We start from the raw sequence: 13,248 nt of genomic DNA, 5'->3' as shown, positions 1-13,248 counted from the left end.
CCATTACTCCGTCTACTGGCTATGTTGTATATTTCGCAACCTTGTACATTGTTGTACCTTTTTTTAAGGGAATACAGCAATATATTCTTTTCTATTGGTTCACTATTATCAGGGAGTACTATGGTATCTTGTACCCTGTTCATACTGTCATGTTTTTTTATATGTACTTTTAAATTATCAATATTGTTTATAGTTGAGTAATTCTCTGATTGATTTTTTGTTGAGGTTTCTATCAACAACAACTGCTCTTTTATTTGTCTGAATGACACTTCAGTATTTGAATGTCAATTCAACAGGAAGTTTTCTCATTTCAATGCCGAAATTTTTTTCTGTTTCTAAAGTCAGGAATCTTGACCAACTTCCACTTCCAAAGAGGGAGTCAAAGTGAGTCAAGGTTGGGTCAAGATATTTGCTTTTTTTTTTGGTTTGCTTTTCATTGGAGCATTGGGCTCCAGCATAATTACAATAGTATTTTTTTCTGATTTTTCCAGAGAGAGGTTGTCAGAGGAGGTTCCAGCGGTTGTCAACTGTGCAAAGTCGCTACCATCAAAGGGCCCAGAGGCACTTAAATCTTTAAAACCACTACGCATAAAGATTGAAGTTAAGAAAAAAAAATAGATAAACCTGAAAACCTTAAAATGGTACCATCAGCCTTTCATGGAGTCTATTCCTCCCCCAATGGCACAAGTGAGAACAGACTCCCAAATGCCCGCATCCCTACCCTACCCCATACGGGATGACACAGCATGATTAGAGTGGCCAAAGTGTAAGCCAAACCTGCTTGCTAAGATTGAAAGTATTACAAGAATACAATCGTCTCCACCCTAATCACATCATGGGCAAACCAGACAGAATGCTGAGAGTCCTATTCCTACAACCAGACCCCCTTGGAATCTGTGGTCCAGCCTTAAAGAATAATTCCGCCTGATATCTCTCAGGTCCGAAGATTATAGGGCAGTTGATGGTCCTACCAATAGTTCCCACTATTTAGCTTCAGATATAAACCCAATCCCAGTTATGATATCTTTTCCTGTTTATCAGGTCCAATAAATTTTAGCAAAAGCAGAAAATTCCGCAAAAATTAATTCAGAAATACAGAATGGTATATGGGACTCTTGGACTCAAACCTGAGAACAGGTTCGTGGGGTTCAAGAGCCTCCTCACCACGCAAAGGTGGTCCCAAATTGAGGGGGAGAGGAGAAATGCTCCAGACTGCCCCACTTGCCACACGAAGGTCAAGGGCTGAGGGAAGGCTCCCTCATTCTCTTGTAAGGGAGATGCAGAGACTGATCTTTACCCGAGAAACATCTCTTAAGCAGGCAAGATTCATCGGGAAAGCGCCGAAGACAGCTCTTACGAGGCGAGGACTCGTCAGAACTTTACGAAAGCCGATGCGCTTCCAAGACGCCTTTCCAGTGGCTGTCTCTAGTTGCAACCTAGGATGCAACAGGCTGGACTGAGGGGACGATTGCCCATGGGCAGGCACCACTGACCTCCCTTGGGCTACAGGTATGCCTCCTCCCAGGTAGCAGGGAGTATGGCAGGGACCGACGCCTAGGAGAATCAGCGGGGGAAGCAGCTGCCACCTCCACCGACTTTTCACCTTCAGTACTGTTTCAAACTTGTCCATTAGGACACACACTGATGCCCACAACTGGGCCACTGTACTCACTACCAGATTTAAACGTTGCTCAAACTTATTCTCGAGGCTGGCAAAGCGATCGGGTTCGTAAGTGATAGAGCCAGAAGAAGGAGTAGGTGGTTCAAGAGAATTAATTGATGCAGGTGGGGAAGGGGTTAACAGTTGGAGAATTAACAGATATGTCAGCCTTATCCAACCTAGGAATCACAGCCTGACTAGCTAATTTCCCGCTGGTTTTAGCAGCTGGTTTCCTCTTCCTATCTCTTTCTAGCTTAGCTAAATGAGAATTTAAAGTCTTCCATTTTTGTTCTCCCAAACCCTTGCATTCATCACAAGTCAAATTAATAGAGCAAACTTGTCCTCTACAACTGGAGCACAAGGTGTGAGAACCGTAAGTCAATTTTGTCATCCGGGTATTGCAGCCTTTGCTGCAATACCGGAAACTAGGACTACTAGTGTCGGACATATCCTAACTAGTTGAAAAGGTCAAAATCGTGAAAGTCAATGTGAAAAAAATGCCAAAAAGGCTACAAAAATACTTCACCAAGCAAGAAAATTACGAATCCAAAAAACTCTAAACTGCTATAACAACACCAGGTGTTGATGCTACAGGCTGCAGAAACAAACTGTCCTGTTGGCGATGCTGTTCCTCTTTCATACCCCGAAAGTGGGCGGGCATAGTTACCTACACAAAACAAAAGATTCACTACCGCAGAATTCAGAATTCTAACTGTCGTTCAAGTAGAAACTCTTGGCTACGTAATTACTGGGTAAGTTACATATATAAAAACCTATTTTTGGTAGTCGTTGTCGAGTCCTCAAAACCCTCCCATTTCCCTGACGAAAAGGCATGGGATTTGGGAAAGGGATCATCCTACATTGACCAGCAGAGAGTAATGGAGGCTGGTCTTTTATCTGCCCCAGTCATAAACAAGATGGCAGACACACATGAGCAATAGTCACTTCTTACCGTTTTTGACGTAGGAAAAACTGGGTTCAGCTTCACTGAAGATAAGGGAAAATGCCCTCTTATCTTTGAGCCCCATTATACTCTATCACGTGTCATAGCGTTTTCATTACAACACAATACCCGGCTACAAGACCGGGCTAAAAGATATTTCTTTGATACTAGTCTAGTCACCGATGGAGTGCTGGCACACCATGGGGGCCAACTCCTCGAGGACTCTACAGCGACTACCAAAAATAGGTTTCTCTTACATCAAAACCTGTTTTTTAGCTATGATTAAGCTTTTAATCTTTCCCAAGCCTGGATAAATAGGGAGGGTTGGAGTCAGAAAGTGTATCTGTCCTTAAAACATATGCTAAATCCAGTTTTGAAAGGAGCTGCTCAAGTGATGGAAAGACACAAGATAGAAGCAGCTGGAGGAGACTCATCAAAGATAGGAACCCCATTTAGGGGTCAAGAAAAAAACAATTTTCTCCTTGAATCTTACAGTATACCCAACAATCTTCACTCTTCCAGCTCATCATTACACACACTGGACATAATCAACTAGTTAAAATACTACATTTATACTAACAATCAGTGTTGGGTAGCCTTGTACACTATATTCATCAGCCAAAGATTTCTCTTCTGGACCATCAACTTTGGCTAGAGGGATGTTGTAAGACAGAAGACTTCGAGCAGCTCCTTCAAACTCAGGCTCCAACTGAAATTGAAGAAAATAAGCAATATTTAGCACATAATGCAGCATAAATTTCTCCTTTATCTGACTCTGGTGGTTATTTTAACTGCAACATCAGATATACAAAACAAGAAAAAACATTCTTCAACTGGTTGCTAGAAATAAGAAATCACAGGGTTGGTTATATCAATGATTTTCTCTATTTAAAGAAACAGAAATGGCACCTAATTTGCAAAATCAGTGACTCACATTCTAGAAAGATTTATTGTATCAAATACTTCAGACTGCCATGGTGAAGTTATTCAATTATATACAAGAAAAAACTTATGCTGAGGGTCAATACATGATAATGACCACATTTAAGCAAATATAATACAAGTTGAAAAAATTACAGTACTTTCATCTGGAATATCAGCATAAGTCAAACAAAAGTACTGACAAGAATTCCCTAACTTACTATCAATACCTTAAATATTAAGCACTGAATTAATTTCAACACCCAACATTTAACAAAATCTTACTTACAGCTTTGCAATGTCGGCACCAGGGAGCATAAAACTCTACTAACATAAGATTATTAGATTTTATAGTTTTAGTAAAGTTAGTAGAGGTCAAAACCAAAACTGCAGATGGTGGAGGCTTATAGTTGGGATCTGAATGCATGCGCATATACTCCACAATTGCTGCAAAAAAAGAAAATGGTGTCAAGCTAACTAAAAATCATGTCTAAAATAGGAAGTCAATAACAAATTTTCACTAATGAGAGGCATGTTAAAATTTATTATTCGCTTGGAAGTTTTTCTAATATTACATACATACAATGCTTGCAGCATATGTACATTTGCAAAAATGCTTCAACTTATGATGAAATGGCATTTTTCTTAGATATGCAGTCTTTCATTTTTCTTAGATATGCAGTGTTTTACATGAATATACCTTTCAGCACAAGCTAGTTTGGTTGTTAAAGGTAGGGCTGTGGACTTCAAGACTGCAAGTTTAGGTAAAAATGCAATTTATATTTTAAAAATTCTTTATCTAATGATTCATGAAAGTTTGGTCTGATATTTAAAAAAATAAATTGTGATTTGTTCTTACGAGAATTTAAACCTTTGCCTTTTACATGGGCACACTCTTTGGATGAGGAACATCATCCCAGGAACATGACCAGTGTTCTTGCCACCCAGAATGTCCACCTTCATGGTCATGTATGTGAGCAGGGAAAGGATGACATCTGTAATCCCCTGTACAGTTCAGCACATGTGATGATATGGCTAATAGGGCCCTGCATTAGGTTTTGGCTTTGTGAGAACCTTACACTAAGAAAGGGGACTCTATATCTCTTTGCTATATAGCAATGGGAAAGCCAGCTCAAAAGGAACCAATATTGTAACAATTAAGACCGAAAAATACTAATGCTCTAACCATCCCCTACCCACTTTATTAAAAGAGGCGCAGAGGGAGTCACATCCAATGATGTAATTCCATGAATGGATATTTTATTGCAACTCACATGCATCTGTGTGTGTGCAGAGAGAGAGAGAGAGAGAGAGAGAGAGAGAGAGAGAGAGAGAGAGAGAGAGAGAGAGAGAGAGAGAGAGAGAGAGAGAGAGAGAGAGAGAGAGAGAGAGAGAGAGAGAGAGAGAGAGAGAGAGAGAGAGAGAGAGCATTCTCTCAGATCTTAAGCCTTCTGCGAACCCTAGGCAAGATGCGTTTGTGTCCAACAGAGCTCAGTCAGCTACACTTGTTGAACAATCACTACAGGTCCTACGGAGGCATCCAGGACTTATCAGCAATGTCTCTTATGAACAGCAGGATAAAGGTAATCTGGCAATGCCAATCATTACCCCTTGAATGCAGGGATGGGCAATGCCCCTAACTTCATGGGCTCTTGTAGGTTGCCTGTGCCTGAAGCAGCGCTGCTTCAGAACTGCACTGACACTTGCTGATCAGGGCATCTGCAGTGGAGAATTCTCTACCAAATCATCCAGTGTTCCACAATTCTTCATCTGCTGCTTGGGCCAAAGATGTGGCTTTACCCAGCTTATGGTGAGACCCATTTCACAACAAAGCGAGCAAGGAAGCCAAAATCAACCAACCATCAAGGTAATGAAGGCATATCTCATGCAAAGGGGTTCAGACAAACATCATGGTGGACAATCACATGAACACCTGTGGGGCAGTCAAAAGTCCAAAGCTCTCAATCTTATAACAGTTAAAGTACAAAGCTCTCAATCTTATAACAGTTAAGACTATCCTGCTGCACATGAAGTTGAGGTATTTCCTGAGTCCTCATATATGAGTACAGGCAGTCCCCAGTTATTGGTGGGCTCGGTTATCAGCGATCTGGTTTTATGGTGCTTGTCTAGCAACAAAAATTGGTAATTTTGGCGCCAAAAATCGCCGATATCTGGTTATTGGCGCCAATAATTGGGTATTCACACCGATACATACCTAACAGAGGCGCTGATAATTGGGTGCTGATGCCGACACAAAACTAACAGAGGTGCCGATATCCAAAAATTGGCGATTTTTGGCACTTTACAGTGCTGATAAGCCCTGAAAATCACTGATTTTTGGTTACCGTCACACCATCAGAATGGAACCCTCGCTGATAACCGGGGACTGCCTGTATCTGGAAATATATGTCAGGTTTACAAGAAGTATAAATTTGTCCACACACTGATGGAATCCAACACAGACCATGTGGTTCCATTCTCAACTGATTCTGAAGAAAGACAGACAACAATGATTTGTCCCCAGTCCTCTGTTAATTTTTCCACCTTCCCAAACTTAAAATCTTGGATGGCAGTCATCAGCAACTTCCAGAGCTTCCTTCTCCAGAAATGTCCTTACCTCTGTCAACAAAGCATGAGATAAGAATGATTTTGAAGAACAAGCTGGGAGTGAAGGATATAAGGCTACCAAGGGCTCTGGCCTCATACCCATGGCAGGAAAGCTAGCCTCAGCATCTAACTCCCTTTTTCCTTAACCTGTCTTCCTGTCAAAGGCCTGAAAGTAAGCCAAGAGGGCCAGGAAGGCTCCTAGTCTTTCCTACATTAAGAAAATTGTTGGGATAGATTATGATTCAGTGTTGACAATGCAGCTGCCTCTGAAGGCATGGCTGCAGTCCTCTTCAAAACCTAAATGGTTCACCGGAAAATACATTGTTAATCAGTGTCATAAGTTTCAATATGGGTTTTTTTCAAACACAACCTCGATCATGCTTTCCAGCACTAGTACAGAGGATCCCAACACTGACCCATTCTAGAGAGAGGGAGAGACAACTATCAGTCATTTTCTCAAGACCAGGTTCACCAAAATGCTTACACACTGGTGTGAAAGGAAGGTTAAGATACTTCTCCTAATGCTAACAACCTCCAAAACTTTGCAGTAATTTTGAATGAAAGAAGGAACACCACTAAAGTGAAAACTTCCATCATGTAAACAGTCTGGTCTAACCAAATTGAAGCTTAGGAGGAAGCCAAAGCAACAAAATCCATGGATCCTGCTTCATTGGCAGAGAAAGAGATCCCCCTGGTTTGATGCCTCCCCAAGGGGAGGTTCGTCAGCCTGCAAAATTTCAAGTCCACATGCAGGCAGCAGGTGTCAGTGCCCTCAGGAGCATAGTACGTCCACTATAGTGTCAGTAGGTGGGCGAAAGAGCTTGGATCAATAAGTAGATAAGGGGCTAGGAAAAACTGCTGGGGTTAGGACAGCAGGGCAGGCAGAACAACAGGGTTGTTTCTTGAGAGAACCCTAAGGTCTGCTCTGTCGATGGCATCAAGAGCTAAGGAAGAGCCTTGTCACTCCCAAGACCATTGCACTCCTGTTAATGAGCCATACTGGATCCCAACAGACCAAGAAGGATCATATATCTCACTGGAAGAAAGGCAAACTTCAAACAGACCCAGTGATTGCTCAAAGAATTATGGAGTTGAATGTCCTGTAAGGACAGTATTGGATAACAACCCATGGCTGAAAGATAAGAGAGTGGACCAGGCACCAAACAATCCTTGGCCCTCAGCCCTAGATAGTTAAAATGCCAATCCACCTGGAACTGTTGCTCAGTCCAAAAGCAAAGGCACATGTGCTACTGTGTCTGTCAAACAAAACCCGACTGAGGATGTTCAGGACTGGTACCAAACAAGGGGAAATGGTCCTTATGCGACACAGTGGATGTAAGGTGTGGGTGTACCAGTACTCAGACTAGGAGACTTAAGTTGCAAGCATGCCCCTGGATATATTCTAGTGTTCCAAGGAACCAGGAAGTTTGATAGTCACGGACTGCAAAGGGTCCTTCTTCAGTACTTCCAGAAGCACTGTTGACACACAAAAAGTCAAGTCAGTCCCCCCTTTCCTGGAATAGAATGAAATATAAATTTAAACCAAAGGCCAAGTGCTGGGACCTATGAAGTCGTTCAGCACTGAAACCGATATTAACAGTAAAAAGGTTTGAAAGGTGTAACAGGAGGAAAACCTAACAGTTGCACTATGAATCAACTGTTAAGAGAGGATGGAAAGTAAGACAGAAGAAAGAGAATATGAACTTAGGTACAGTAAAAGGAATGAAAGGGGTTGCAGCTTGGGGCTAAAGGAACGCTGCAAAGAACATTAAGTAGTGCCTAAAGTGCACCGCATGAGGTGCACTGATGGCACTACCTTCCTATGGGGAGAGGGGCTTTCCTGGGAGATGAGCAGGTAACCATGAAATGGGCCGAGTGCTCCTGCCACTGTCACCTGTTCCCACAAATGACCACAAGGATCACCATCCCTTTTCAAAGGAAACTGCATCCATACAAGGCTTCAAAGGCAATCTTGTGCAGGGCAGCCTTTTATCTCCTTGAGTCCTCTAGATACTTAAACATCCACAGTGATGAATATATGTACAGTACATTAGTGCAGAAATCTTCACAGGAGTACTGCTGAAGAAAAATTTGGTGCCTACAGCCAAGTGAGTGGGTAACACTTTTAGCCACTCACTCTACATTAAATAACTACCTTACTATCAAGCTTCAATGAATGAACCAGACTGTGCTGAATGTATATCCATATCAACGTACATCAGTGATTGAAACTACTTAATGATACACTTTTGTATGTGTACAAATTGCACAACATTAAGTTTCAAAGCCATTATCAAAATCAGTTATACAATAACAGTCAAAATATGTTAATTCTAATACAATGCAATATATTAGACCAATTTACCACACTCAAAACTAAGTAATCCTCAGGTTCAGGAATCATAAGGTTTTAAACACCAGTATCTCATGCTGTCAAATGTTATATCAGAAAAATCAAGAAATAAATGCAATTTAATTCTAAAGTATTTGGTAAAAAAAAGAGTATAGTAGCACTTTGTTGCACACACAGAAAAACCTAGTGATTAAAATCTAAGAGCAAAACCAGCACCCTACCAAGAAAATGACCACTTGAGACTAATACAGTAAAATTTGTGGTAAATGTAGTGAAACTGGCGTTGGGACAGGACTAATTCACATAAAATCACTAGGAGATACCAAGTTCCTGTATTAGCTACTAAGACAAAATTACCAACATGCATACTGTACCATATATATTCTCTAACAACATTTACACAATAAAACTGAGGAAAAAATTGCACACAAACCCGAAGGTCTTTACATAAGATTTAGCCTGCGAACGCAATCTGGAATGGCATTTAACTTTCAAACAAGATTGTTAACTACCGATGATAGGGGGAAGCCCCACCCACTCATCAACCTGCACTTCACTTTGCCTTATGGCCCAGGTTCCAGAATGAGGAGTGGCTGAGGTGGGCCAGAAGTATCAAGACCTTCAGGTTTATATGTTACAAAAATACAAACTACTTTAAAATTTGCTATTTGTTCCAACACAAATACTTCTGGGTGGGGAATTTATCAGTTTGCATTTTTATTTAAAAAAAGGCTTGGATGAACCCAGAGTGCCAGAGACAATAAAAGTGCTAATAAAAAACCAATAGGTTTGTTTGTCAACCCCTCTCCCCCCTTGCTAGAGAGAGAAGGGGGGACCTGAATCTAACAATCCACAAAAGATGGAACACAGGGTAGTCTGTTACCTAGACTCTCAAGCATGACACGCCCGTCCGGCATGTGACAGCTTGCTACCTGCCTCTCAGCCCTATGAGAGAGAAAGGTAAAAGAGAACAGGGAGGAAACCAGTCACTCTCACACATTCTCTTTAGCTTACCATTCATCTTAGGTGAGATGCTGCCTGTCCCTCTACGGGAGCCGGGTGAGCTAAATAACTTGAGCAGCCACCACCTGACCCAAGAAAACCATGTCCAAAGACCTGTGGGCAACGTCCCGAGGGTGAAAAGACGTGAATGTGGTCTGGCGGGACCACACCCCAAGTCATAATACCTGTAGAGCAGACAGGTTCTTCCGAAGTGCGAGGGACAAGTCAATGCCCCTAACCTCATGAGCTCTAACCCAGATTGTACTGTACTCCCATCTACTTTGTCAGACGAAGAGTACGCCCACTTGATCATCTCACGAAGCCAGAAATTGTGTTCTTGGACACCTTTTTCTTGGTGGAACCAGTACTAACGAAAAGTCGTCAACACTCTGACCCGAGATGCTGAGTCCTCTTAAGGAGGTACTGCAGCACCCTAACTGGACAAAGTAGCATCTCGTCTTGATCACCAACAAAGTCCTCTAGGGAGGGTATCAAAAGGACTCAAATCTGGAGCCAGGGACTGACGGATTCTGAGTCTTTGCTACAAATTCTGGGGCAAACTCGAGGGTAACAAATCCCCATCCCCTCAAGTACTTAACATTGAAGAAAAGGCCATGATGCTTGCCTACTCTCTGTGCCGTTGCAAGGGCACCTTACAGACCTTACAGTTCGTTCCGGTTGCCCCAGGTCCCTCAGTGTGAGGGACCTCTGATGTCTACCAGAGAATTGCTAATGCATCTTCCGGTATATTTTGCATCTTCCAGTCTTGGATGGTCTGGGATGCATCTTAGATATTTGTCGAGCTTATTCTTAAACATATCTAAACTCACTCCTGATATGTTTCTCAGATGAGCTGGTAGCGCATTGAATAGACGCTGCATTATCAATGCTGGTGCGTGGTGAATTAATGTCCTATGTGCTTTCCTTAGTTTTCCTGGTATAGTTTTGAGCACTATTAACCCCAACAGTTCGGGCCCTCTTTCCAAAAGATTTAAATTAACTCTGTGGCGGAGTCCGGGTATCTTTCCTGAAAAATTTCAATCGCCGCCAAATGTTTTGAATGGAATTTTGGCGCAATTTTTCTGCTGAAGACACCTCTAGAGTATTTTTGACAAATTGGCAACCCATAGATCACCATTGGACACCACCTCTGAGAGCTGAATGAGAGCGATCAGTAGTCCCAAGCATTGGCCATGGAGGGTCGCGGATCATTTTCTTCTGACCCCCAACCAAGTACTTCATGGTCTTGGTATATAACAGATTCTAAAACGATCTCGGATGATAGTGATACTTTTGTCAGTGATCCTTCTACTAGTAAGAAAAAATTAGTAGTAAAAAGAGGTCCCAACGACCAAAATAAATCAGTGAAACTTTGAAATTGTTGGAAGAATTCCACGATAGTGATAGCTATGGGTTTTTTAGCGAGTCTGATTTTGAATCATTTCGTTCTCGTTAAAGGCTTGATTTTTCTATGGGCTGATGAAAGTGGTGATGAGGAACTGAATGATCCTACATATCGTCAGCAAGAAACTGATAGTAGTAGTGATGATAGTGATGCTTATCAAGCTGAAATAATTGATGATGAAGAAGACATTCTCGAGGCAGAGGGTCCATTCGCCGACGCCGCAGGCAACGGGGGAAAATGAGGTGGGATCCTCTTCCTCTCACAGTTCATCGGGGAAGGGCGTTTTTCGATCATTTCGTGGTGTTCGAACACATGGGTCGGCTATCGGCTTTTGGCAGAAGATGATGGGTGGACTGATGGGCGTAATTTCGTTCCTCATGATTATGTTTTTGGTGGTTCAGCAGGAGTGAACGCTAGATTTTGACCTCGACCCTAATATGAGTGAAGAATCCGATTATTTTCGGAAATTCATCGACGATGATATAGTGCAAGTCATGGTCGATGAAACCAATCGGTATCACTCGCTCCTCACACGTGACAGGCCTCCTGGTACATCGAAGATGAAGAAATGGGTGGATGTTTGTCTCCAAGAAATGATAGTGTTCCTGGCTTTGTCACGTTACTAATGCCTCATACATCGAAAAATCGTATGAGGGATTACTGGGCAACAGATGCATACATATATACGCGATATATGGAAAAAAATTCATGCCACGTGACAGATATCAGGATATATATCGGTTCTTGCATTTCTGAACAATGAGATGAGGATAGAAATAGTAATGATAGACTGTGGAAAATAAGAGATGTCTTGGAAATGGTAAGGGAAAGATTCAAAAATATTTTTATCCCTTCCAAAAAAACTTGTTGTGGATGAAAGTTTAGTGTTATTCAAGGGTAGACTGATATTCAAGCAATACATAAGAACAAAAAGACATCGTTTTGGGATAAAAATATATGTTATTTTTTGACTGTAAACGGGATATGTTCTTGACATTGTCATTTATACAGGGACAGATGAGACATCCCAGCTAATGATCCCTTGGGGCATTCAGGGGCCATTGTGAAGACGCTAATGGATCCCTTTATTGGAATGCAGGCCATATCCTGTATACTGATAACTACTACACCAGCCCGGGCTAACAGTAAAATATCTCCAAAACAACAACACCGGGTTGGTTGGGACGGTCAGAAAATTCACAATAGAAAAGGAATGCCCAAAAATTCCCAAAGGGTATCAAACGAGGTGAGGCTGTTTTCAAAAAGAAAGCTCATCATCTCCTTGTGAAATGGAAGGACCGAAAGGAATTCAATCTGTTGTCGGGGATTCACACTGGGCAAATGATATCCACTGTTGAAACAGGACTACAGAACAAAACGTGAAACCATTTACAAACCAGATGTGATTGTGGACTACGTGAAAAAAATGTTTTGTAGATAAATCTGATATGCAAATTGGATACGTGGCATGCACTTTAGAACAATGAAGTGGTACAAGAAAGCCCTATTCCACATCATAGACGTTTGTATGCTGAATTGCGTATAACCTGTACAAATTCCATACAAAACAGTCAATTTCTTTATGCGCTAAATTTTCACTGATAAAAGTAAACAGCTCTTGATTCTAATATGGCCAATTCCAGAGAAAAGCCAAGGGAAAATTTGTAAAACGAGCAACCAGAAGCGTCTGACTGGCAGAATTTCTGGCACCCAGACAATGGTTTTTTTTCAGAAATTCACCACTTGAAATATTGTGCTTGAGACTTCGCAGTTTGTTGCAAAATGAAAAGGAATAACTAGAGCCAGAGTTTACCTTGCGTTTTTACCATTTGCAAGTAAAGAATTGAGGAGAGAGAACATTGAGGAAAGATTTAGGAAAATTGGTCAAAACCTGATAAAAGCCCAACATGTTATTTTCTGTTTACCTACATGTTATTCACTTTTTCTTTTATAAAACTTTATTAACTTGACAGTCTTTTAAAAAGTGCAAACATTAGACAATGTGACAAAAGAATTTCTGAGAGAGAGAGTAGAGAGAGAGAGAGAGAAAATTCAGAGAAAGAGAGAGAGAGAGAGATGGAATTGCTTTTCAAAATGAGTAAATGATTGAATATTTGGATCATACATTGAGCTTATATATTTTTCAATTTCATGGCATTTTAAAGGTATAACTTGATGGGTTATTGTTTTATTTCAAATAACTTTTACTTTACATTACCATGGTTTTTTTGCATATTACATTAAATTGGTCTTTCATAAATACTAATATTTTTCATAATATAGAACAGAAATATAAGGCTTTAAGAATTTATAAATTTTTTCCAGTATTACTTTTTATATACTTTTTTTTTTTATGG

The 13,248-nt window shown here is 41.0% G+C and overlaps 1 protein-coding gene across 1 annotated transcript in view; it reads right to left on the bottom strand.

Annotated features, from left to right (window-relative positions):
- LOC136836303 (protein disulfide-isomerase A4-like) overlaps positions 1 to 13,248 on the bottom strand; it is a 142,323-nt gene that overhangs the window by 64,117 nt on the left and 64,958 nt on the right. Inside the window, exons 4-5 of the mRNA XM_067100423.1 lie at positions 3,814 to 3,971; positions 3,184 to 3,312 (exon numbers count right to left, since the gene is read on the bottom strand). Coding sequence (XP_066956524.1) covers positions 3,184 to 3,312; positions 3,814 to 3,971 — 287 coding nt within the window. The remainder of the gene's footprint in view (positions 1 to 3,183; positions 3,313 to 3,813; positions 3,972 to 13,248) is intronic.

Source organism: Macrobrachium rosenbergii, chromosome 56, assembly GCF_040412425.1.
Source record: "Macrobrachium rosenbergii isolate ZJJX-2024 chromosome 56, ASM4041242v1, whole genome shotgun sequence".
Classification (NCBI taxonomy): Eukaryota; Metazoa; Arthropoda; class Malacostraca; order Decapoda; family Palaemonidae; genus Macrobrachium; species Macrobrachium rosenbergii.
This window is presented reverse-complemented; position numbering and strand designations above follow the sequence as displayed.